The 25,073-nt window shown below is 39.1% G+C and overlaps 1 protein-coding gene across 2 annotated transcripts in view; it reads right to left on the bottom strand.

Annotated features, from left to right (window-relative positions):
- The window catches only part of hipk3a (homeodomain interacting protein kinase 3a), a 37,552-nt gene that overhangs the window by 741 nt on the left and 11,738 nt on the right, over positions 1–25,073 (bottom strand). For both annotated transcript variants that reach the window (XM_088298517.1, XM_088298515.1), the window contains exons 5-18: positions 19,336–19,459; positions 16,926–17,042; positions 15,835–15,921; positions 14,936–15,120; positions 11,935–12,100; positions 11,705–11,825; positions 10,816–10,910; positions 10,469–10,623; positions 9,910–10,056; positions 8,867–9,211; positions 8,557–8,718; positions 8,152–8,426; positions 5,924–6,066; positions 1–4,977 (exon numbers count right to left, since the gene is read on the bottom strand). The exon at positions 1–4,977 is cut by the window's left edge and continues 741 nt beyond it. In XM_088298517.1, the coding sequence (XP_088154643.1) occupies positions 4,450–4,977; positions 5,924–6,066; positions 8,152–8,426; positions 8,557–8,718; positions 8,867–9,211; positions 9,910–10,056; positions 10,469–10,623; positions 10,816–10,910; positions 11,705–11,825; positions 11,935–12,100; positions 14,936–15,120; positions 15,835–15,921; positions 16,926–17,042; positions 19,336–19,459 (2,650 nt within the window). In that variant the 3' untranslated portion in view covers positions 1–4,449. The remainder of the gene's footprint in view (positions 4,978–5,923; positions 6,067–8,151; positions 8,427–8,556; positions 8,719–8,866; positions 9,212–9,909; positions 10,057–10,468; positions 10,624–10,815; positions 10,911–11,704; positions 11,826–11,934; positions 12,101–14,935; positions 15,121–15,834; positions 15,922–16,925; positions 17,043–19,335; positions 19,460–25,073) is intronic.

Genomic DNA, 25,073 nt, shown 5'->3' with positions numbered 1-25,073 from the left:
CATGTGATGTAGTGAATTGACGGAAATAACAGATATAATCCAAACACTAAATAAGAGCAAGCAAATGAGAAGTTGACACACATGGGCAAAATTGTTGGTAACCCTCTGTTAATTTGTTGATAATTTCAATAAAAAATATAAAATTCATGAAAATCAACCAGTGGATATTAGACATTGCGGTTGAATTGTAGTTCAACAGAATTATTTTTAAAAGACACTCATGAAACAGGCCTCTAGAGAAATCATGGTGCTCTAACCTCAATATTTTGTTACGCAACCCTTTGAGGCAAAAACTGCAATCACATGATTTTTGCAACTTTCAATGTGACTTTGGTTTCATTTGGAGGGGCTGTATATATATATATATATATATATATATAATATAATAATATATAATATATATAATGCTTGCAATAGCTCAATGTTTTTAAAAATAAATGCAATTTACAATGTTGGCATTGCAGCACGAAACATACATTTAATAGACAATTTGCTTTCACGGGCCACATTACAAGTTGCGACGGACCGTATCTGGCCCCCGGGCCTCGAATTTGACACCTGTGGAATACTCCAATGTTTTGCTCTTAGCCTTTCTTGGGAGTTTTGAGTCATTATACTTACCGGAGACCAAGCTTTGTAACACTATAGGCCTCACGTTTGTCTGTAGAATACCTAGATCATTTTTTATCAGTTTTCATTGTACCGTGCACAGATTCAAGACACCCCGTTCCAGATGCAGCCCCAGAACAGAACAGAGCCTCCCCCACTTCAATGTTTTAACAGTAGAGGGAGTCAGTGTTCTTTTTTCTCAATGTTTCATTTTTGTGTGAACAGCTGATGGGCTTTGTCAAACGTTTCCAGTTTTGTCTCGTCTATCCATAGAACTTTCTCAGATAAACTTTGTCTTGTCACCTGCTGTATATATTATATATATATTGAATACATTTATTTCTATAATTATTTTTTCTTTGATTATTATTTTCGCCCATTAATATCAGGGCACCAACAATTTTGTACACGTGCTTATTTATTTCCATGATGTGAACGGAGATGTCTGTGCCACAACACACAGGCACAAAAAATACACACAGTAAATCAAACTTGAAGAGGCACACCACCTGGGACTATGCAACCGCTCATTTGTTTTAGGACTGTTAACACAGTAGCAAATTATACGTAAAATACATATTACATAGGAAACATAAAAAAAAAACTACAATAAATAGACGAGGGAAACTTCAACTTTGATTCGTGGATAAAGCATTTTGGAAGAACCCCTGAAACAACATGATGCCTACCTATGGTAAAAGAACCATCTATGCTCTGATCACACATGGAACACATTGATCAGGCATGTTTTTAACCAACAGATTTTGTCATATCCACAAATACATTCAGGTGCGACGGTAAAGCTTTGCATTTGTCTAAAATCAGGTCCGATGTTTTTGAGTACTGTTCGGTGTTCTTGGTGAGCGCAATAAACATTCCCTGACTTGTACTTTCTTAGGATACTGTGTAAAAAATATTGTTTTCAAACTGTTGGTGATGTCGAAGTTTAGGGGTCTATCCTCTAAGAAGGAACTAGTACACACATTTGCAATTCGTATGATATCAAGGAGACATCCTCCGTCAGCCAGTTTGGAGAAAGGCACTAGTCGTACAGTACAAAGAGTCGCAAATACAGCCCGATATGGAAAAAGCCATGTCACAATACAAATTACAACAAAAAGAAGTCAATACCACACTGGTTACACAATCTACGAGTTAATCTCAGCCTACATTTCAAGATGAAATACTGTTGCTAAAAGACACACACGGGCGCATGAGGGCGCAGGCGCACGCACAAAACAAGTTAAAAAGATGCTTCCATTACAGCAGTTTACAAATCACTTCAAAACATTATAGCAGATAAACAGAGGCACTAGCATGTAGGATAGCATTCATACTCAATAGTCAAAGTAAAAGCCACTTCTAGTCACCAGAACTACAATACGCAGAGAATTGCAGGCTTAAATGAGATTAATCCTCTAAATTCACAGCTACAAAGTGGCAGATAATTAGTACATAGCAGCTTAATATCTATACATTCCAAATACAATTAGCCAAATAGAGCTCAGAAAAATAAAACCTCAACCTTATTTCTAAAATAGATCTCTGACAATATTTATTTCAACGTCAAACTGCAACAGTTTGCTGGAGGTGAAAGAATGAATCACATCAACTGTGCCTCAGAAAAATGATTGATGAACAATGTCTTTGGTGCTGATTGCCATAAAAGTCCAGCAGAACACGACTACTGACTTCACACAAAAACTGAAAACATGAAAAGAATAGCAAGGCTATGCATAATCCACCCTGAAGGAATGTAACAAAACTGTCAGGCTTCGACCTAGAACATATCGGACGTTAAAACATTTACGGATACGCCTTTAACACGGAACAGCTCAGCAAGGATACTGTAAATTACTACATTTCAAACACTGTGAAACATTTAAAATAATTTCTATTCTTAAGTCTACACCACTCCCAAACATCGAAAACTGCAAATTGAACTAAATATAAAAAACAAACACACACACACACACATACAGCAACCCAGAAGCTATCTAGATTGTATTGCAGTTACAGTAAACAGTGACAATACTGTTATGAATTAAGTACTATAGTGAGTAGAAATTGATTATCAAAACATCAAATCACTCTTTATGCACATGAAAAAAAATCATTCAGTCAAAGCCCTAAATGTGCAGCCTGTAGCATAAGTAAAACCATACTCTGAGTTAGCAAGCAAACTGAAGTTGAACAAAATGTATCCATTAAAAAAAGAAATCCTCCTATTTGTCCAAAAAGCCCATCAAGTTCAGAGTCTGAAGGTGCTGCAAGCCCATTTGAATGTACTGTTATTTATATATACACATGCATACATGATTACATACACACACACACACACACGTCTCTCTATCTATCTATCTATATATATATATATACACATATATATATATATATATATATATATATATTAGGGCTGCACGATATTGGGAAAAAAAATGACATTGCGATTCTTGGGGAGGCTGCAATGTACATTGCGATATTAAAACTAGAAAAATTCTCACCAGATGACTCAAATAGTTCTGTTTGGGAAGAATTTGCTTTGTTTATTATACAACTCTGGGATGGCCACGTGATAGAAATACGTGCTCCACGGCATTTTATACCTTTCGTGATGGCGTTGAGTTAATTTCACTTTCGCCCCGTAAAAAGTTCTTGCATTCGTGATTTGTCGATGCTGTTTGGACTGCTTATCATAAGTTGTTATAATAAAGGTGTCTGTCATTGTTTTTTGAGTGGATGGTTTTACATCGGGTCCCACTAATGAGTCTGAACTGGTTATAAAGGGGCTCGTAATAGCATTCAAATGGTCGGACAGGTTTGTTGTATTAACTCATGTTGCAACAACAACGGCGAGGCACTGTCGGCAGAGGGTTTTTTGTGTGTTGCATATTCCTTTTTATGGCCGAAATAAGTCCATATTTCGGATGTTGACTTTCTTTTGGGGACTAAATGCCGCCTTTGTCTCTTCCATGTGTGCAGAGCATACAGTAGCTTGCGGTTTCTATGAAGCTAAACAAATTTTGCGTGCTCTAAGGGAAAAAAAAAAAAGAAAAACATCGCACGTCCTACGATGTGACAATCGCGCATGCGCACATCACAATCGCGATGTTCAAACCGCACACCGTGCAGCCCTAATTTTAGATATTATATTATATTATATATATATACATATACATATATATATATATATATATATATATATATATATATATATACACACACACAAGCACACCCCGACAGACACGCACACACAAACTCTTGAAGTGACATCTTGGACTCCGCTGTTAAGGCACTGGCAGATGGCGGCAGCAGCAAACAAAAAATGGAGAGCCTTCAATCCAAGTATGGCTTCAACACATCTGAGTGGTATGCACATGCTACAAGGCAACACAGATGAAATGAAAGGTCGCCAGTGACAGATTCTCAAAGAAAACATGACAGAAGTTATGTGCAAAGGACACGGCCTTAAATCTTGTGAATATGTTTCATCTCATGCTCTCTCAATAAAGCTTTACATTATTCATCCGCTGGCAGACATGATTTAACAGGAAGTCTTTCCGAGCTCTAGTTGCTCCAACAACTGAACAATTGCCCACCCACTAACCTTAAATTAAAGAGACAGTGATTTTAAGTGTTCTGCCAAAACAATTGAACATTATTTCACCCTCTTGCCAAACGTGTTTTCCTCTCCTGATCACAAGTGTTTGTTTTGTGCTGTGCTGAAAGCTCTACTCCCAGCCCATGTGGCAGCCCCACTTGGTTTGCCGTTGGCCTTTGTGACCCATGGAGTGACCCATGGGGTGACCCATCGGTGCTGCTGCGGCCCTGCTCTTCTCCTCAAATATAAGAGAACTGAGGATGGTGGCTGAGTTTGGTGGGACTCAGAGGGAAGCCTGTGTAGGTGGCCGGCGAAGCCATATACGGGTGAGGAGGGGGCAGTGGCGGGGGGAAGGCGTGCTTGAACTGGTGGGGGTGGTGGATATAGCCAGGCTGTTGATGTGGGTGGACCGTTGGTGAGGGGAGGAGCCTGTGATAGCCAGGATGCTGGGAGTGGCTGCTGAGGCCCATAGACACCTGGTGAACTATAGCGCCCCCTTGGGGATGGGAGAAGCTGTAGCTGTGCTGAAGTAGTGGAGCAGGATGAGAAGTCAACAGAGGGTGGGGGGCTGCGGTAAGGGGTCCGCTGGGCGGGTAAGATAACAGGGTGTGTGTGGGTGGGACACCTAACTTGTGCTTGGGGCTGCTGTGTGGCAGGTGGGGGAAGTTGTGTGTTTGGACAGTAGGGGGGATAAAGGCGTGAGGTCGCAGAGGGCCGTAATTGCCGTTCCACTCTTTGATGCTGTGGTTTGAAACGAACGGCTGCACCTAAAGCAGGACAAAAAAATACATATATGATCCGAAAACCTCAAACCAAGTATCGATGACAAGAAGAAGAGAATATTGTTCGACAATATTCTGCCACGGAAAAATTATAATGAATCCAATAATCTCACTTAGTGGAAGTCCAGCTACAGTGCCTCATCTTGGTTCACCTTCTCCATACTGGCTGTGTCACAAGCATTCGTTTTTGAATGGATTTTTACAATATACAGACAAATTTTAATTTAGAGTTGCACTCCTTGAGTGGAGTACCATTTAGTAAGCAAAATTACCTACAGCACTGAGCTATACTGGATGTAGATGTGTGGAGAAGGTCTCAAGAGATGTGAGAAAATATACTGTATAGTTGGCTTGAGCACAGATATTTCTTTGTTCTGGTGGTTTTTTTGTTTTAGTGCTGCATAAATTGAGTTTTAAATGAGATGCAACAGTTGTTAAACGATTTATGGTTGACATAACATCTATGCTCATTCCCGTTAGCCCATCTAAGGCATTACAAATTGTGTCAGCGTTCATCTTGCAGAGTCATTGTGGTTCGGTGATTAAATAACAGTTTGATTTTCTATTGTCTTATGTGTCAGTTTTACAGTAAACAAACTGTGAGTGATGAACAGCTAGAAGCAAGCATTGCCTGTTTCTATTTTAGTTAGCTGCTTGATGACTACATGATGGTCTTCCATTTCTTAATGAGAGTGATATAAGGCACTAAGAAATACTTGTGTTCCAATAAGCTTTGATATGTTTTAATAAATTGAAATGCTGAATGTTTAGAAAAGGAGTAAAACTATATTTCAAATTGTATTCCAATCATTTGGTCATGAAATGGTGTTTTTTCACCTTATCGTGGCCGCTCTGGAACATATTTTTTGTGACTAACGGGGGTTCACTGTAATTTGTGTCACTTGAAAAGTAAGACTAAAGGAAACAAGACCTGTCGAAGGCTCAATGGGTGTTGCTGCTGCTGCCGTTTTTGTTGCCACGACATAAGAGGTGTTGATTGGAGGAGGGGGATGGAGGAGGGAGCGCTCTGTTGTCTTGTAATGTTGCAGCGCCCTTTGGATCGGGACCATGACTCTGGGAATTGGATAGAGAATAATTCAGTCAGACGAGTAGATATATTGCTCTATAGGTTTAAATATTCTTTACATTGCAATTAATAATACTGACCTAGCCCACATGACCACCAATACAATTACAGACAGGGCAAAACAAAACTGAAAATTGAGGAAGCACTTCAAACAAGCATGCAAAGTTAAACATGAGCAGTACTCATACATATTATACAAATATATTTATATATATATATTTATATTTACATATATGTATTTGTGTAACATTGACATTTTTGTTTTAAGATCTTAGAGACCTGTACACGTCAAGATTGCAAAGCTCAACATTAATTTCCATGTACAATACAGTAATTAATTAATTCATAAGGCTGATGTGACTTCGGGGTGGGGCCGGCACTCAGAAATTGACTCATAAAGTAAAATCTCTAAAAGTATCTATCCATCCCTCCCTCCTGGAAGCTCAGGTGCACACTCTTCAAAAAGAGGCAAATTGCAAACTGATGACACACCATTGTTTGCTGTAAATCATGAACCTCCACACAAAGAGAAGACTTGTTTATAAGGGCGTGAAAAATACATCCACCTTTCCCTCCAAGAAGAGTAAGTTCAATTAATTAAAACCACTACAATTAACGTACCATTTCACATTTATAGAAAAGAACCTTGAATTACAAGATGACAATGGTACAGTTTGTAGGGGAAAAACACTTGCAATTGGTGTTTATTTTGATGAATGCTACTCTGATGGAGGGAAATACTTGTTCAGCAACATTAAATTGTGATCGTTTGGATGCATCAGAAGTACAAAAGATTATAAGTGAGGTCATGTCTCTGCTGCACAGCAATGATCACCTGTTGAGACCATTATGGTCCACTAGAGGGCGGTAAGCCCCTACTGGTTCCTTCTGGCCTGCAGCGTGGACACCCAAAACACAAGTGACGAACAAAGCTCATGACTGGCAGGAAGATATTTTTACAAGGCATGAACATTTTCCCTTGGTTGTAATGATATAAGACTGCTGACTAAAATTACAGGACATCTTCAAGTCCCCACTCAATATGCTACGGTCCTTTTTTTTTTTTATTTCACACCTGCTTATATGAGCATGCAGGTTCACACTCTCTTGCAGAGACTCATTGATATGGGGATAAATGGAAGTCTTATATATCTGGTGAGAAATGTCCTCTCTGATCACCGTCAACGGATCCTTGTCAATGATTCTCGGTTTGATATCACTGTGCTTAACGGGCAATATTACAACCGCTACTTTTCTCCTTATATTCTAATGAATTTCAATTTGTTGAAATTACTTTTCATTTATTTAGAAAAGGCATTTTGTCTTGTTTCAATAAAATGCGACGTGTGTAGATATGGTATGTATTGACATAATAAGAAAATGCACAAACAAATAAGCAGTCATTAAAATGACGTCTTTACACTTGGAAAATTCTAACAAACTTTGTGCGCCAATTGCCAACCCGTCAGAGTCGTTTGTAATCAGAACTCCCAAATATATAGATAAGTGGGAAGTACAATATTAATGACAGTGAAGAATAAGGTATGATCCAGTGATGGCTTTGAATGAACTCAACATGTAAAGTACATGAAACTGTAGATTTACATACAGTATGACCAAATCAAATCTTTGCCTTCTTCCCTTCACCGAGCAGAAAATACCATTGTCATTTTTGCTTATCTCGTTAAGGGAGATGATGTTTCTATAAGGGTTGGGATAGTCGCTAAATAGAAGAAAAGTAGGCAACATTGGAAACATATCATTGGTTGCACGAGTGTCCACACGTGTGTCCATAAAATAAAAGCATAACTTTCTAAGCCCAAGTTCTGCAGAACTAACGCCATACTTTTGACTTCATAATCATTGTTAAAGCCGGTCAGCGGCCGGATGTGGCCAATATTTTGCCCCCTTCTAGTCTAAGAAGGTAAATTTAGATTGACGTTCCAAAATTACTCACTGAAAATGAAAGAGCCTAATGTAGATTAAAGCACTGCATGATGCAAAATAGCCGTTTCTTGCTTTTATCAGGTGGTCTACTGAATTTGTTCAGCAATCAATGTTGCAACACTAACCTGTTCTCTGAAAACGCCCCAGTGTTCCTCGAGTGTTGTTGTTTTGGACTCTCAGTGGTGGAACCACCATTGTCCTGACATCTCGAGGACTCCTCCCCTGCACTGCAGGGGATGGCAATGGTGCAACTACAGCAGCAAAAGTTGGGCGGCTGTTGTGGTTACTGTTGTCAAGAAAACAATATGGACTGTTGCCATGGGGGGATGTTGAAGTGTTGGATGTAGGGGAGCCCTCAACGGTTTCACAGCCACTCTCGTTTCCATCATCTTCAGACATACTGGACACAGAAGAACAGCAACTTGGTTGGTACAGTCAAAATGTGACATTTTTAATCTTGGAGAAAATGAACAGTTAAATTATTTAGACAACACAAACCCACAAATGGAAAAAAAAAAAACAAAAACAACCTGTTGGCTCTTTTGCAGGGTGATGCAGACGGGCTGGAGTGCAGAGAGTTGGATGCAAATGAACTGGTGCTCAGGCTGCTGTCAGGACTGCTAAGGGAACACACTCTTTCCATAGTCACGCTGGTGTTTCTGCATACCTCACATAGACACTGCTCCTTACACCTAGAGGCCACAATTCCATACAGTCTGTTGAGACATTTGCTTTTCTAGGTTTGGGATTACAAAATGGTAACAGTGACCACTGCCTTTCATCCCACACTCTGTGTTACTTTCTTTTTCGTCATCAAGATGACCTTTTAAAGATACTCACCCTCTTAGACAGCACAACTGTGGTTTGTCTTCCTCTACTTCTTCGCCATCTATTGGTTCACTGTGGATGCTGATCACGCTGGGCGTCGGGCTTGGTGTGTCACCCATGAGAAGAGTGACATCTTGCGGCGGCACTTTGTTTGGAACATCCTCTTTGAGGCAGCCCACCCCATCTTGTGAATCATCGTACTCCTCATCTGAATTTAAATGTGTATGCTGCTGGGTTTCCACCAGAGGTACCTCCCTCTGAGATGTATTGCTTCCTAACACAGCCTGACCAACAACATTGGCCAATTTGGGGGATCGACAGTGAGATGTGTGGATGTTAATAGGGTGGGACAGGTTCCTTTCAAAACAAGAGGGAATACAAAGTTAGCTAAAGTTAAAGTTAGGTTTGAATGTAACAGCTGAGCAGCAGTAATGTCTGATACAGTAGGAGTGCTGGGCGATATGGGGTCGATCACAATATAGGCCATGTCATGTCACAAAAAAGATACACAACAACAATAAAGATATCTTCAGTTATTCTCTGAAAAATGACATAGGACCATATGACGACTAAACTTCTCACTTTATTCTGAAGTGAGATTAAAGAGAGAAATAAAAAATGCATCCATTCTACATAATATCAAAGCCTACATAGCTGTTTAATTAGTTATTTAATTAGTTTAGTATAGTTATTTTGAACACATTCTTTTAAGAAAACATGGATTCTATAGCTCAAAAACTTGAGGTAATAGAGAACTGAGCTCAGTTTTGTATTTTGCACCCAAAAATATGTGACAAACAGCTCACAACTAACTCAACAAAAACTGTGTTGCCCAGTGCAATCAATCACTTTGCCAGCTGATGGCATCTGTGTGGAACTACCATAGTAAGTGAACACTTTTGTCTATCAAATCATGCTGGCGTTGTCATTTTTATTAAAAGAGGACAAGTGACGATAAATACGATCAAAGTGTCATGATAGAAATTCTTCCATCATTTCGGCAAACTATTTTGTCATATCACCCAGCTCTAGACAGGACGAATGCAAACACTCACCTGTTGTGATGCTGTCTGTTTCTTTTATTAGCTGACTGGGGCCACACAACATGCGCTATGCCAATGTTGAGAGGCTGATGCGCTGAGACAGCTGGCATGTGATTGGTGAGGAGCGGCTGTTGCATCAAGGTACTATAACGTACTTTCCTGCATTAGTCAAAAATAGAATGACATGGGAGACAAAGCAAAATAACTGTTAATGACATACTGCTGGGTCTATTCAATGCTAATTTGCAAATACATGTAACCCATAATAATCTCTTAATTGCTTCGTCATTTGTTTCATTTCAGAAACTACAAATGCATGGTGGTATACTATCACATTGTCCCACCAGTCATGCTCCAATGCACAAAATAATATTGCTGTCCAACAAGTATTCCCATCCATCACACCATATGCTGAACTAATGGATCAAATTTTACTTTGCTGTGTAAGAAAACATTGTTTTAGTAACATTGTTGCTGTGCTTATTTATTCAAAATAATAATAATTCAGTTATGCGACTCTCTGATGGTAAAGTTTTGCTGGATATCTGTATGAAAGACACTTGCAACTAACCGCCACTCGCTGATTCTTGGGGCGCAGACTGTGGTGTCATTGGTTAGGGAAGACGTGGGTGGTGGGACAGGGTGAGTCTGGGGCACACCGACAGCAGTCATCTGTGGCCAGGCGGTCTGAACCAGGAGCTGCTGACCCCGATTAGACCAGGCGGGCTGTAAGACGCGAGGGAAATTCTCAATAATTATATTAGACTGATGCAGGATCTTTAATACAGCAACCACAGACATTCTTTATGTTGGAATGAGAAATTCATCCAAAAAAAAAAACAAAAAACAAAACAACACAATGTTAGCATTTATGTATTATGAGTAGGAGGAGAAATGACTGTGTAGTTCATGTCTTACCTGCGTCATTACACTAGGCCTTACTTGGAGGGCCTGGAGAGGAGGAGCCTGAGGTACCATGGGAACTGAGTACCTAACTGATTGGTTAAGGTTACCTTTAAAAGAAGGAGGAACAAAATAAATACATCAAGCCCAATAAATTGTATTTCTAATCAACTAGGAATGAAACGATTTATCGATAAATGGTGAGTATTACTGTTTTAAACAGTATTGGTCAATAACACTATATGGCATCGCTGAGCGTCGTAGATGGCTAGCCCTGTAGCTGGGTCATCATATTCTGTGACGTGTGTGCGCAGTAGAGCAACAACAATAGTTAGAGCATCTAACAGAATACATTGAGACACCAGTTAGGTATTAGGCTTCTACCACACTCAAAAAAAAAAAAATCAACACATATAGATCATCATATAGCATGTATTTTTTTGACTTGCAATGATGTGCTCAAGCTGTGCTTTTCAAGTGAATTATTTGGTGGTTTCCTGTAACCTGTTCAGTGCTCCAAATACAGTCATTATAGATTATCAAACAAACACCAGCTTTGCTTCATTTGTTTGATTGTGCTGCTTTCTTTGTACTACTTGCTAGCCCGCACAGCAAGCATTAGTCCCGTTCACATTCTTGCAGAAAAAAAGAGAAGCTTGGAAATGTTACTACAATACAACATAAATTGTATTGAACAAAGGCTAGTGTGCATAAATGGCAGAAGTTTGCTGCATTCATACATCTGATGGTCAAAATAAAATGTTACAATGCTTTACTTGTGTGCCCGAATATCCATCCATCCTGTAATACTACATCGTGATAATACAGATAACCGTGATTATTTTGTTCACATTAATAGTAGTAATGAGAATTTCATCTCGTTTCATCTCGACGTTCTATGTACCTTGAATGTTGGGTGGACAAAGAAGAATAGGTGGGAAAGCGTCGCTGCATCCAAACTGACCATTTCTCGCTGTTAGAGCAATCCCAGGATGCAACACTGAAGGAGCTGATTGCGTAATAGGCTGCAGAACAATGAAAGAGAGATGAAATATAGTTGACTGCTGTTGCTGTTTATTTTGGTGGCCGAAACAAATGATAGCCACATACAACAGACTAATTGCAAAGTGTTACCTGATTGTGAACTGGTATGTTGTTGTAGCCCGGAGGGAGGCCAGAGGAAGTCGCGGGACCAACAAGCGGTCTCGGGAAATTAATGGTGTTTTGGTTCAACGCATCAAAAACTGTACTGGTGGGGCGGCCATGGCACATATCCATGATGCGAAAAGATGACTGTACACTGAAGATAAAAGAGGACAGTAACAATTAGATGAAGCAGCTAATCTACACTACCCACCACGTGTACTGATGAGGCTAAATAGTGCACATTTTGCTCATTTGGGTTTCACATCCAAAGATGAGAATGAGATAAAGGGATATATCGGGATTCACATTCAAATCAGATACACAAGACTATTATTTTTCACTGAAAATATTTTTTAAAATAAGTATTGTAACAGTCGGCCTTCTTGTGTGGAGTTTGCATGTTCTCCCAGTGCCTGCGTGGGTTTTCTCCAGGTCCTCCGGTCTCCTCCCACATTGCAAAAAAAAAAAATGCATGCTAGGTTGATTGGACACTGCAAATTGTGTGATTTTGCGTGCGGGTGTTTGTTCGTCTTTGTGTGCCCTGCGATTGGCTGGCAACCAGTTCAGGGTGTACTCCGCCTACTGGCCAAAGACTGCTGGGATAGGCTCCAGCACCCCCACGACCCTCGTGAGGAAAAGCAGTACAGATAATGGTTGGATGGAACAGATAAACTTGAAATAAAGTGAAGGACATACTATATAGTGTTTTGTTGAAAATATTTTGCTTGCAATAACTGCATTAGGTCGTCTGAGGCATTGATGTATGTGACATGCAGTATATGATGATTCTTCGGCATGGCTCTCAACGGAGGCAGACGCTTCTACTTTTCTTCTCCCTTATCATGTTTCCTGCTGTTTTTGTCTTGGGTCTTAACTACTATCCCGGCCTACCGCCGCATTTCTTCTGAAAATCTGAAATGCTTTCTCAACATAATTGGCAAGATTTCTCTTTGAGAAGTACGGGGAGCTGGCGTGCCCCAGGTGGGCGCTGTCAGCTGGATCCACCTTGCATTCTGAATTACACGGTAGATGGTGTGTCTACTGTCTATCTATTCAGTCCATCAGAACACATCTCAGCTATTGGAATTCTGATGACAGGTATACTGCTGTTTGGAGTTGGCAGTTCAGGTTTTATTGTAAAAAGTCAGCCCACGGGAGTAGCTCTATTGGAAGTGAACACGCTGCCGGTCTTTCTGGATGGTGTGGGGTGAGCGGTCGACTGACTTGGGTGAGCAGTGAACTCAATCTAGGGTCAATGCACAAATGGAGCAAGATGCTGACGTCATCTTATTTCATTTTAGTCAATATAGGCAATTATTTTTGTCCTAAAATAAATTTAAAAAAAAAAACAGCATCGCACATTAATTAGCAGATGAAAACGTTTTCTTTAATGTGATAAAAGAAGACGTTTCACCACAGCCTTCATTAGATTTCTTTTCTGGAGGTTGAAGGGTGTGGCGAAACATTGCCTTATGTCAAATTAAAGATAACCTTTTCATCTGCTATTTGAATGTGTAATGCTGTGTTTTTAATTTGAATAATAGTTCATCCTCAACATGGGCACTTCCCGCATGGTTTTTGGTAAGCATTTGCATCTCTTTTTTCTTTCCAATTTAAAATAAGAAAGTCATATTTCTTTCTGTTTTTGTGAACATTGAAATGATGTGTAATGTACCCAGCTGCAAATCCAGCAGTGTACTTTAAATGCTTATTTGTGTTAAACGCTACACTAAAGCAGTATTGTTGATAGTTAACCTTCGCTCAATGTACCGTCAGTGTAGTGAACTAATACACGCTTGCGGTGGAGGTATTAGCGTTGATCAAACGTTTTAGGACTATTTTATCTTTTGAGTGGGCTCATTATTGCCATTCTTGATTCACAGTTAACTGATAGCGAATTGCCCAGGGTTGCACATGTCTGAAAGTGGCCCTATTGCACGTCAAAGATGGGAAATTCCTTTACTTGTACACCACGTATTCATCCATAATTGCTCAATCGGATTAGTATGCACAATATCATCTTATTGCAAGAGTTGGATTGAGTTGACTGGTCATTTAGTAGAACAAAGTTCCGCCACACACTTGCTCCGCGTGAGTGTGTGCACTTCTTTTTGCTTCCCAATTTTTCTATCGAATACATTTTCCATTGCTGTTGATCACGTGTCAATCACAATACATATTGATATTGACTTATCGCAAAGACCTATGTTGCATTCTTGTTTCGTGATCCCCCCACTTGAATCTCTTCATCAGATAGAATGCATGCTCTTGAGATCTACTTGGCCAGCGAAAAACCTGACACTTTTTTACCCTGATAAATCCTCTTAATTTGAGTCATTAACTTGCTGCATGTTGACGCATCTCCCAGTTTGTTTGATTGCAATTTTTTTTTAAATAGGATACAAAAGGCTTCTTCTCTAAGTCAGAAACAATTGCAGTGTCGTTTTCAAAAACTTCCACAATCAGACCAATGCACCTTTTCAGGCTCAAAACATTATTTAAAAAAATAGTGCTGCATGAATAGCCAGTTCATTGGACTAAACCAATGCTTCTCAATTATTTTCTGTTACCCCCCCCCCCCCCCCCCCTCCAGCAAAAACAAAACAAACAATCCGCGCCCCAACCCCACCTCAACTATATATACTACTATTTTCATTGCAAAACAAACCTACCAGAGAAGAGTTAATACAACCTGCGCACAATAGGCAATGAGAGAGCCACTGCCAACTACTGGAGTGGATGTGCGATTACAGTACGGCGGAACAAAAGCATGTTGTGCCCCCCTCAGTATCGCACCGCGCCCACCCTGGGGGGCCCGCCCCACTATATGAGAAGCATCGGACTAACTGAATATTAAATTTAGAGTCACATTATGTAAACTTACATTTGAGCAATCCCTTTACAAATACTTTGTATATGGGGAACAACATGTCAATAGCCAAGTGTGGACTGTGTGGCACTGTGTCAGTGTCAGTTATCAGAGGCTTACTGGTTACTATGTGGGTGGTCCAACAGATGAGTCATGGTGAGGAAAGGGTGATCTAGGACATTGGAGGGAACAGTTCTGGCCTCTGCATCTATCAGCAGCATGCTCTTCAGTAGGGAGACAAACTCTTTCCTGTCAGTTTTCTCTGCCTGCATATCACTGTTGTCGGGACTCAACACGAAGTTCACCTGACAAAAAACACAGGGAGCCAATCAAGGTTAAATTTGCATGAGAATCATTGGACTTAAAATACTGATGGTAAGGCTGGGCTATATGGCATTTCTTATTGATCGATATAGATAATTACAGATTTTTTTGTTTGCATTTTACCATTTAAAACCCGGTGAAAATGTATAACCATTTAATACGGCTCCATCTGTTGTGAAATCCGCTATACAAATACAATTAATTGTATCGTATTGTAAAAGGTCAATGCAATAATGAAAACGTCAAATAAACTGGTCAATACAAAAATGAAACAACTTTTAAACAGTGTGCTTCAGCAGAGCTGGGTAGTATGTCTGAAAAATGTTTCACAAAAGAGTTTTTATTTCACATAGTCAATATTGGTAATTGTTTGTTTTTTACCCTCGGTGTACAAAATTAGAAAACCATTTTTTGTTTATATTGTCATATAATGTAATGTGCACCATAAATGTTATTTGAGGACAATGCTACCCCAAAGTTGTACCGTTGATGATTACGTCAACCTTGATTCAATGTCAAAACTATGTATAAGTAGCGAATTAATACTCACTTGGAGTGCCGATCACGTGTCTATTGCAATACATACTGATGTTGAATTATTGCCCAGCCCTAACTGATGGCAATTTTTAGTGAGGAATAATTATTTTTAGGCTTGAACCTGAATTGATCTCCTACGAACTCAGATTTAGACTTACGTGTGCAATGTCATCCAGACAGCTGAAGATGTATTTTCTGGCTTCTTTGGATTTAAGTCCCGTCTCTTTCTCATGCGCTTCTGTTGTCTGGAGGAATAAAAACATGTACAGAAAATTAAAAAATGAGGTATAAAGAAAAAAATATATATATATATTCTTAAGTTTAATCAATGGGAATCATTTGCCACCATTTGAAGTAACTGATTAATTTGAGATCAAGTTCAGATGTTCTAGTTGGCTTTTCCTACTTTTTGTTTTGGCCAAAATGTTCAAGCTTGTTTTCGTCACAATACAACAAAATCTTCACACGTGTGAAATTATGTTATGGACTGATAAAACAAAGAGATGTGTATTGTGAACACAAATCCCTTCAGGTTCACGTCATGTTGTATTGCCAACAGGTCCACTCAGACCTGCAATGCATCAGAAAAAGTTCTCTTTCCAATGACCTCACAATTTGAAAACAAAATAACTGTCACCTCTTGAAATTTATGGTACACTTGAGGCACATTTCCATTCCAAGTTCCAGAACAGCTAGGCCCCGCTCTACCCCAGCCTTGCTTGGCCTCTGTTGCTTTTCCATTACAAAAGGCACCAACCAACTGGGGCATGATCAACTGAATTGTGAGAGGCTCCACTGCACACTGAGTAGTCAAGACACAGCCACTTGGCTTGCCGTGTTTCAAGATATGAAACCCATTCCCAAAAAATGAATCACAGGAAAATATTCAACAGCGCAAATTATAGCCCATCAAATGCACAGAAGTAAGTCTGCAACAATTATTTAAATAATCAATTAATCAGTCAATTATTTTGTCAATTTGGGGGATTAAAAGAAATATATTTCAAACCTTTTTTTAAAAAAAAAAACATGACACAAATTGACAGTGCAGAAATGCACAAATAAAAGAATCATGATTATTTTAAAATGGTTTCATTTTGATTCAACACAAAGATGAGTCAGCTTTCATGGAAAACTACAGAAATCAGATATTGCGATCTGAGAAATGTTAAATAAAAAAAAAAAGGTACAAACGGTTCATCAATTATGTATCATCTTAAAAAATATATTGTCATTTGTGTGCATGTACTTTAAGTCTCCAGCAGCTAGGAGATTCTGACTCTTTACAGAAGAAACGGGATGTCTTGGTGCCCTTGTTTAGCAGGTGTTCTGCAGGTAGGCCTTGGGTCTGAGAGATGTAGCGGATCTGAGGAAGTCAAGACAGAATACAAATAATGTTTGATAGGAAACATGACACTTGAATTTAAGTTTGGTGGGTTGTCAGAAAAAAATGTCAAGATAAACACTCAAATGTAATAAACAGTCTCCTTCAAAAGAATGGTAACAACAATTCCTCGTTTTTTGTAACAGATTTAAGACGGACAGTTTCCGAAGAATATCACGTATGCATTTCACGACCGGAAGACCGAAACCCTCAGAAACAAATGACAACCTTTTGGGGCTGCAGTAAAGGCCTGGAAAAGTATTTCAAATGAATAAAGCAAGAGGTTATGTCACCAAAATTTAAATCATTCACATTAACTTAACTAAATAATGACAGTTCCAATACTTTTAATAATAATAATAATAATAATGCCTTTATTAGTCCCACAATGGGGAAATTCGAGATTCAAACCCAGGCCTCCTGGGGAGACTGGGTCCTGAACGCGGCGCCTTAGACCACTCGGCCATCCTGGCAGCCACGAGATTCGAACCCAGGCCTCCTGGGGAGACTGGGTCCGGAACGCGGCGCCTTAGACCACTTGGCCATCGTGCTCACTTGAAAAGAGGTGTCCTCAAATAAAAGGTGCCCTGTCCCAAGTTGTTTAACAAAATGTAGATATCATGAAATAAAAGATGGAATGCTGAACATGTGAAACTCATTTGATTGGAAACCCATACATTATATAACAAAAACTACGGAATTAACCTTGTTGTTAGAATACTTCCGGAGGGAAATGCATGTCATTGGTTGCAAACACTCATTTAAGTTTCATAAGTTCTAAATGTCCTGTTTTTTTAACAACACAAACAGATTTTGGACAGTCCCCCTGAACATGCACAAAATGATCATAACTGTGGACCTGCACACTTCATGACCAAGCTTATGGTTCTAAATATATTTTGCTGTGTCAAGTGATAAGCAGTCAGCCATGGCAATGGGCAGGATACTTTGGGGGCTCAGAGTGCAAGTGTAAGCGAGTCCTGGCATGGCCACAAGAACAACTCTGACTAGTGTGCAAGCATTTTGTGAATATGGAAACTGGTCGTTTTCTCCTTCTCTTTCAAGATTCGTGTGATTAGATAATCATTACTCTTATTCTGATACTGACAGTTTTGTTGTGATAAAACATCTGTTTGACCACTTTATTTGCAAATATCCCATGTTATAACGTGGAGACCCGTGGCTGTGAATACAAAGTGGCCAGACTGTGAACAAATTTCTTTTTTGGCAAATTGTAGCTGTTGCAGCTTTTAATCAGGCATGTTTTTTAGTCCAGAGGTTTAGAGTTTGCTTTAATATACATCTGTTCATCTTCAAAGCCTTAAAATGGCCTCACCCCAGCATACCACTCTGAGTCTATGAGCTCATCCACCCCTATGCACCTGCCCGTTGCCTCTCAGGTCTGCGGACCAAATGTTGCTGGAGGTGCCGAGGACTAAAGGCAGCCTCAGGGGGAATCGCGCCTTTTCTGTTGCCGGCCCTTCTCTAAGGAATGACCTCCCATTGAGTAGTAGCCAATCCCCCTCTCTATCCACTTTTAAAACTCATTTGAAGACATTTTTATTCTGACGCTTTCGGCTCAACGTGTGATTGTCAATATTCTGCTGTTCTTCCGGTATCTATTGTATATGGGTTTATGTGTTTTCATTTGGGTTCTAATTTCCCGCTAATTTATATTCATGTCTTATCATAGATGTAATTGCAAGAAAGAAACATCACAGGTTAGATTAACCTTTACACAACAGATGGTCGCCAAAGCACACCACTCATGACATCTCTCTAACCAGCCATCTGATTGGCTGAGGCACTCCCAGAATACTTGCACTTGGGATATGAATGGCATGAGAGATACATGTTTTGTGTGAATAGTATTTCTTTGTTCCTTGTTTTGGTTGTTTAATTGTGTGCTAGTATGCTGTTGTGTTGATGTGACCGTACATGGCGTGTTGACTAGTGACTTGCCTACATTGGCATTGTGTGATGAAGCGACTGTGAGCATAAGCGTCTGCATATGTTTATTAAAGTTGCTTGAGTCAGTCATTGATTCGTGAGTGCCACAGTATGTTGTAACATGCCTTCACCCAATAATACCTACCGCCTTGTGTACATGTCAAGTACAGAAATAGCACCTGTAACTGAGTCTGAGTCTTATATAGTGGTTCACTTGTAATCGACCAGGCCTAGTCTATTTTTTTCCATCTTTACCAAAATACACATTTAGATTTCTAAATGGGGCTAAAGAAATTTTGAATGTGTGTTCGAGAAGAATATTTACCTGATCATATTCCAAAGCACCGGGGTAGAGTGGCCAGCCCAGGAAGAGCTCTGCTATAACGCATCCCAATGACCACATATCAATAGCTTCACAAAATGGAAGGCCCAAAATAATCTCGGGTGCTCTGAAAAGGAAAATAAAAAAAATAAAAAAAAACAGGTCATTCACAGGTTACCTTTTGAGTTGCTCGCAACAAATAAATTAGAGCGACTCATACGAGATGATCTCACAAGACCTCTTGAAGATGTTTACTCGGCAACACTTGATTAGATGATTAATGGTCAACCGAGAGGCCAACTATCTAAACAAACTGCTCAGAGAGGGAGAAAAATTCTTTGATGTCTCGCAGGGCAGATGTAAATGAGTTTTTTACGTTTTCATAGATAATGTGACACTGGAGAATGAAAAATAAATAAATAAATAAAATAAAAAATAATTAAAAAAAAAAAAAAAGGGCCGCTGCAAAGAGGTGCAGTGCAGAACCTGCCGGAGAACCAATTTGACGCACATGATGTGACAGTGCTTCGGCATAAGGGTGTGCAACCGTGCATCTCTTCAATGAAAGACAATTTGATATGCATCATGATACATAAGGTATGATTATAATTTGATATGGTACAGCTTTCGTCATGTCCATTAATATGTAACAACGTGGAACAGCGTCCAAACTACACAAATTTATTAAATTCAAAGAAACAACAAACCATCAGCAACATCCAAATGATTTCCATTAGTTTTGTTTAGCACGATTTCAAAACAGTGCAAGAAGCAATGAGGTCGAAAGGGCTAGCACAAGATTCCAATACCTGGTGAGCATGGTTCACAAAAGACAATTCAGTATGCATCTCAACACCTGGTGTGTCATACAATTCAAGAACGGTACATTTTAAAAAGTAAAAATTCCATTAGATTTGGTTAATTTAGAACCTATTTTCCAATTCAAATTGTTTTTTTTTTCTCACAGCCTCAGTACCAATATCGTTTTTAGATGGTTTTGCCCATAATTTTAACATAAACAATTGAAACATCACTGTTGCCATCTTGACAGAATCCTTTATTGGCACATTGTTTATGAAATGATTAATTTCTAAAAGTATCACTACAATTATTCATAGGTGCCTTCTGCTTTAATTTAAAAACTGCTAATAGAAGAAGTGGTTCCAAAAATGGATGTAAGTCAGGGCATTATATCATGGAAATAATTTGGACTCTGCTACCTTTGGTACTTCATGTTTCAAATATCGGCAATTTGCTTGTTGACTTCAGGCAATTTCACCCATGAACAGTATGCATGTTTATAGTAAAATAACTAATAATGTAGACGTTGACCCAGGCCCATTCTCTTTTTCAAAGTAGCAACACAGTGCACAAACAACTACACAGCAAAAGTCGGCCAGCAGATAGTAACTTGGACTGTAACGAACCACATATTTGAGCCAAACGGCATAATCTGCAGTGAGGACAAAAGGAGTGTCCCGTGCCCTTTAGTCAGCCCTAATAACAGCACAGCGGCATCCAACACCATGTCTATAACTCTTGGGTATACAAGGTATAAGAGCCTAGCACAAAGATAAGGAGAGAAGGAAAAGTCAATAAGAGCAATGTTGAGTAACCACAAATAGACAAGCTCTCCCTTTCCTTCTATTTATCGAATTTGCCAAGGTGTATGCCTGCTAAATGATGCCAGGTGGCAGTAATGAAAACCATATATTGTATGCTTCATTTTCTTTTTTTAAGATTACAATCGCAGAACCGTACTTTCAAATAATAGTATACGATGAATTTGACAGGCTGAAAAGAAGAGGTAGCGTGGGTCAATTGCTCACTTCAAACAGGATGAGTAAACCTGCAACAGTAGTAAGAGGCAGCTGTATGAAAACAATTGTTTGTTAGGCCTGGGAACAGTCTGAGTAATAGCGCTACAAATAGCATGCCCGGCTGTGACGACCACCGGGGGGAAATGACAGTTACCAGGCAACAACTGGAACAAAGACCATAACAGTACAGTATGGTCATAAATGGGGCCACTGCTTGCCATCATACGTGTGTTTCAACAAGCGGGTGTGCATGTAAAACGTGTGCGCGCATGTACAGAGACATCTTTTCTCTAGCCCAGGGGTGTCAAACTCCAGTCCTCGAGGGCCGGTGTCCTGCATGTTTACCATCTCTCCTGGATGCAACACACCTGATTTCAAATGAGCAGGATACATATCTTCAGAGCTTGCTGATGAGCTGATCATTTGAATCAGGTGGCTTGCAACCGGGAGAGATTGAAAGCATACAGAAAAGCGGCCCACCCGGACTGGATCTTGACACCGCTCTCGCCTATGTGCTGGGGAAGGGGGAATAACAGCCATTTCCTTTCAATTTCAGAACAGGAAGAAGCGAGATTATGCAATGCAATGTTGACGCGGTTCTTGTTCGTTCAATAGAAAACAACGTGCAAAAAGCATTTTTCTGTGTTCTGATCAACAAGGAAGGATGTGATTGAAAATGGTTTCTCAAACCACAACAGTATTTCTTATTGCCATAACTCATCATAGAGCAGGACATGTTTTATTCAATAGCTTGCTCGATAACCCCACATAGAGAGATGGGATATGAGTAGTGCTACTTTTCTTTGCACTTTTTAAATGTATTTGTTCAGATATTAGAGAGAATTTTTTTTTTTTTAATTCACATTTGGAATACTCACCCAGTCACTGTTTTTGTGCTCCGGCAAAAGAACTAGATGTGTAAACTTTGGAGCCATCTTTTGTACTTCTTGTTATCAGGTTAAAGTGATGGTGTTTATGGTCTACATTAAATGCATCTTCGCACAATAAAAGTGAATCTGAAAGTTGCTTTTCACTCTAAGGCTGTGTCGTTAACTTGGCTGTTACAGTGGTCCCTCGTTTACCGCGGGGGTTACGTTCCAAAAATAACCCGAGATAGGTGAAATTCACAAAGTAGGAAACTTTTTTTTAACTATTACACTGCATTTTTTTTAAGCTGTAAAAGTCTTATTAACATTTTCTCACATTTCTCTCGTTTAAACACACTCAAAGTTCAAATAAGTGTACATTATTATTATTATTATTATTATTATTATTATAACTGCGCCTAAAGGTTTTCTTCCTAATTTAGACAGACTTGACGAGTCATCCAATGTTCAAGAGTTTGTATTCGCCACACAACGTACAACATGTCCACATTTTTAACAACACAAAACAAAAGACCAGACATGGACACATACCGTTGCGCCTTTAAAACAGGAATTTAGGAGTAATTAGAACAAATCGAGGCTCTTGCCTTTTGCACTTCACGCTTTTGTCTCTTTCCTCAAAACCAACAAGCGCAAATCCTAATCAACAGGAGCGACTTCCTGCCACTCAATGCAACCTTCAAATACAACAGCAGGGGGCACAATAACCTCAGCAAACGTGGCATTTTTGCTAAATAACATATTACCACTATGTAGAAAGGTACATTTCCAATATTACCATGAATTTAGAATCAGGACAGTTACAAACATCCTCCTCATTATCATTATTATAATAATTATTATACAATTTATTATACCCTCATGTTTTGTTGTGGGACAAATTGACCCGTTTAGAAAATCTTGGGAGGAAAAAAGGATTAAACTATGTTTTCTGGCAATTTTTTTAAATGTTCAATTCGTAATATTAAAAACATTGCATTATGTGATATTTGATGATTAACCGACCATTGACCGATGGGAAAAAGAAATCATACAGCAAACAATGAAATATTTTTTTTAAATAAATGTGGTTAGAAGCATCAGAAATTAATTGTGACTCGCATGTATCTCACACTTCCTCTGAATGTCCCTGTTTTTCCTGACACTGCTCAGATGTAGTTGTTTCCCCTAATCTCCTTTAGCGAGGGTAAAACATAGTTATAGGTAGATGGTGCCGCTTATTTTTTTTTATCTTGGGCAAGAAGATTCTTGTAAACTGACGTGCCACCATAAATTCTATTTGAAAACTGACAAGAACTAAAAATCAAGGGGTCGCTCTTGCGCAGCTCACTTGAGTTCATAGGCCATTCTCGCCATGGTGGCCAGCAATCAAGTGCAAGTCCATCCTCCTCGTCTAACACTTGTGTCCTCTTCTCCCTCATTCATTTAAGTTTAGCAAGCCAAACACATTCTGAAGGATCTAACCAGCATGAACCATCCAAAATGGTTTTTGATCGGTTTAAATGGGTCAACTTCTCCATCTATAGAAACACAATGAGTGCACATCTAAAAAAAAAGCATGAACACGAACACATGCGAGCCTGCCTCCAGAACCAACTAGTAACACTAGGGAACAACTGTTGTGACAACATCGCTGCAAAGTGAAGATAGATTACAAACATTTACTGCATGTGTGTTTGTCCATTGTCGGTCAACAAGTTATAAAAAAAAAATAAATGAATAAAACTGGGCCAAAGTAGGCCATCCAAGCTTTATCACAAAAAAAATGAATTTGTCTTTGCAAAAAAAAAACAACAAAAAAATGCTAGAAGTGAACACAGCACCTCTCGCTACCACAATATATGTATGAGTCTGTTAACCACATTAAGTAACGCAATACCTAAAGGAGCTAAAGTAGAGAAAATGAAATGTATCTTCAGTTTGGTCTGTCTGCAATGTAGCTGTGAGAAAGGTGATCACTTCATACGTCAGTGACATCCCATCGCACTGCAAGTGCTCAACTTTCTGCAGCATGAATACACACTGAATGCACAATCCTCTTGTGGGTGTGAATGTGTGAATTGATGAGATGGTTGCAAACATTTAAAGTTATGAGATACAAAAGAGAAAGAACAGCAGTATTTGCAAATCCTTTTGGAAGCAATATACAAGTTCAAGGGGAAACATATGGCTTTTTTTGTGACAAAATCAAAATTGTGTATGCTGAAGTGGCGGAATAATGACTGAAAGTTGAGTCTCACACACACAAAAAAACAAACTCAGATCACAGAGGAGCTCTCTCAACAGCCAACATGTCTTCCCTCAACCTGATCTGCTAAGTTGAATAATTTACATAGCCCAGTGCTCCATTTACATCGTGTGAGCTGGTTTTACATCACTAACCTCCAAAGGATTGGACCATCATATCTAGTGTGGCATGCTACCATGGTTACAACAATCTAACTTGACTTGTGTTACCGTTAATTTTTGAAATATGAATAAGCAAAGCTTTAGGAGTGGTTGTGAATATAGATGAAAAAGACCCCCCCCCCCCCAAAAAAAAGATAACAAAATAAAAAGAATTGGGGAAAATATTAAGTACTCATACTAACAAATTCCCTCCTATGTATGAAAAAAAGCTACAGGTAAACAAATTGTCCTTCACCCTATTGATAACTGTTTACACTATCATTTTTTGGACAACCTGTGTTGATAAGAAAAGTTAAACCAAAGTGAGCCTTTTTTTTTAATTGTTGTTATATGTTAGCATTAATATTTATTTACTCATTGGTGTGACGACACTCATCATGTTCATGATTCCTCACAATAAATAGGAAATACATTAACATTAATATGCAACATTTTTTTCCCTTTAAATCTCATCCAGTGTTTTTAATATTGTCAAATGTTAACTTCTAGAACATTCCTAAGAAATCAAAATGTCCTATTACCAGTAAGCTGCTTTTAGAGCAGGCCCGTAGGCTACTCATGTGGTCCTTGTGGGCGACGTGGTGCCTCAGTGACCCATAAGCTCAGCTATTGACCGATTTTATCA

The sequence above is a fragment of the Idiotropiscis lumnitzeri genome, chromosome 6, assembly GCF_059441095.1.
Source record: "Idiotropiscis lumnitzeri isolate Australia: NSW breed Sydney's pygmy pipehorse chromosome 6, RoL_Ilum_1.0, whole genome shotgun sequence".
Taxonomy (NCBI): domain Eukaryota; kingdom Metazoa; phylum Chordata; class Actinopteri; order Syngnathiformes; family Syngnathidae; genus Idiotropiscis; species Idiotropiscis lumnitzeri.
The sequence above is the reverse complement of the archived record's forward strand: the minus strand, read 5'-3'. Positions and strand labels throughout refer to the sequence as shown.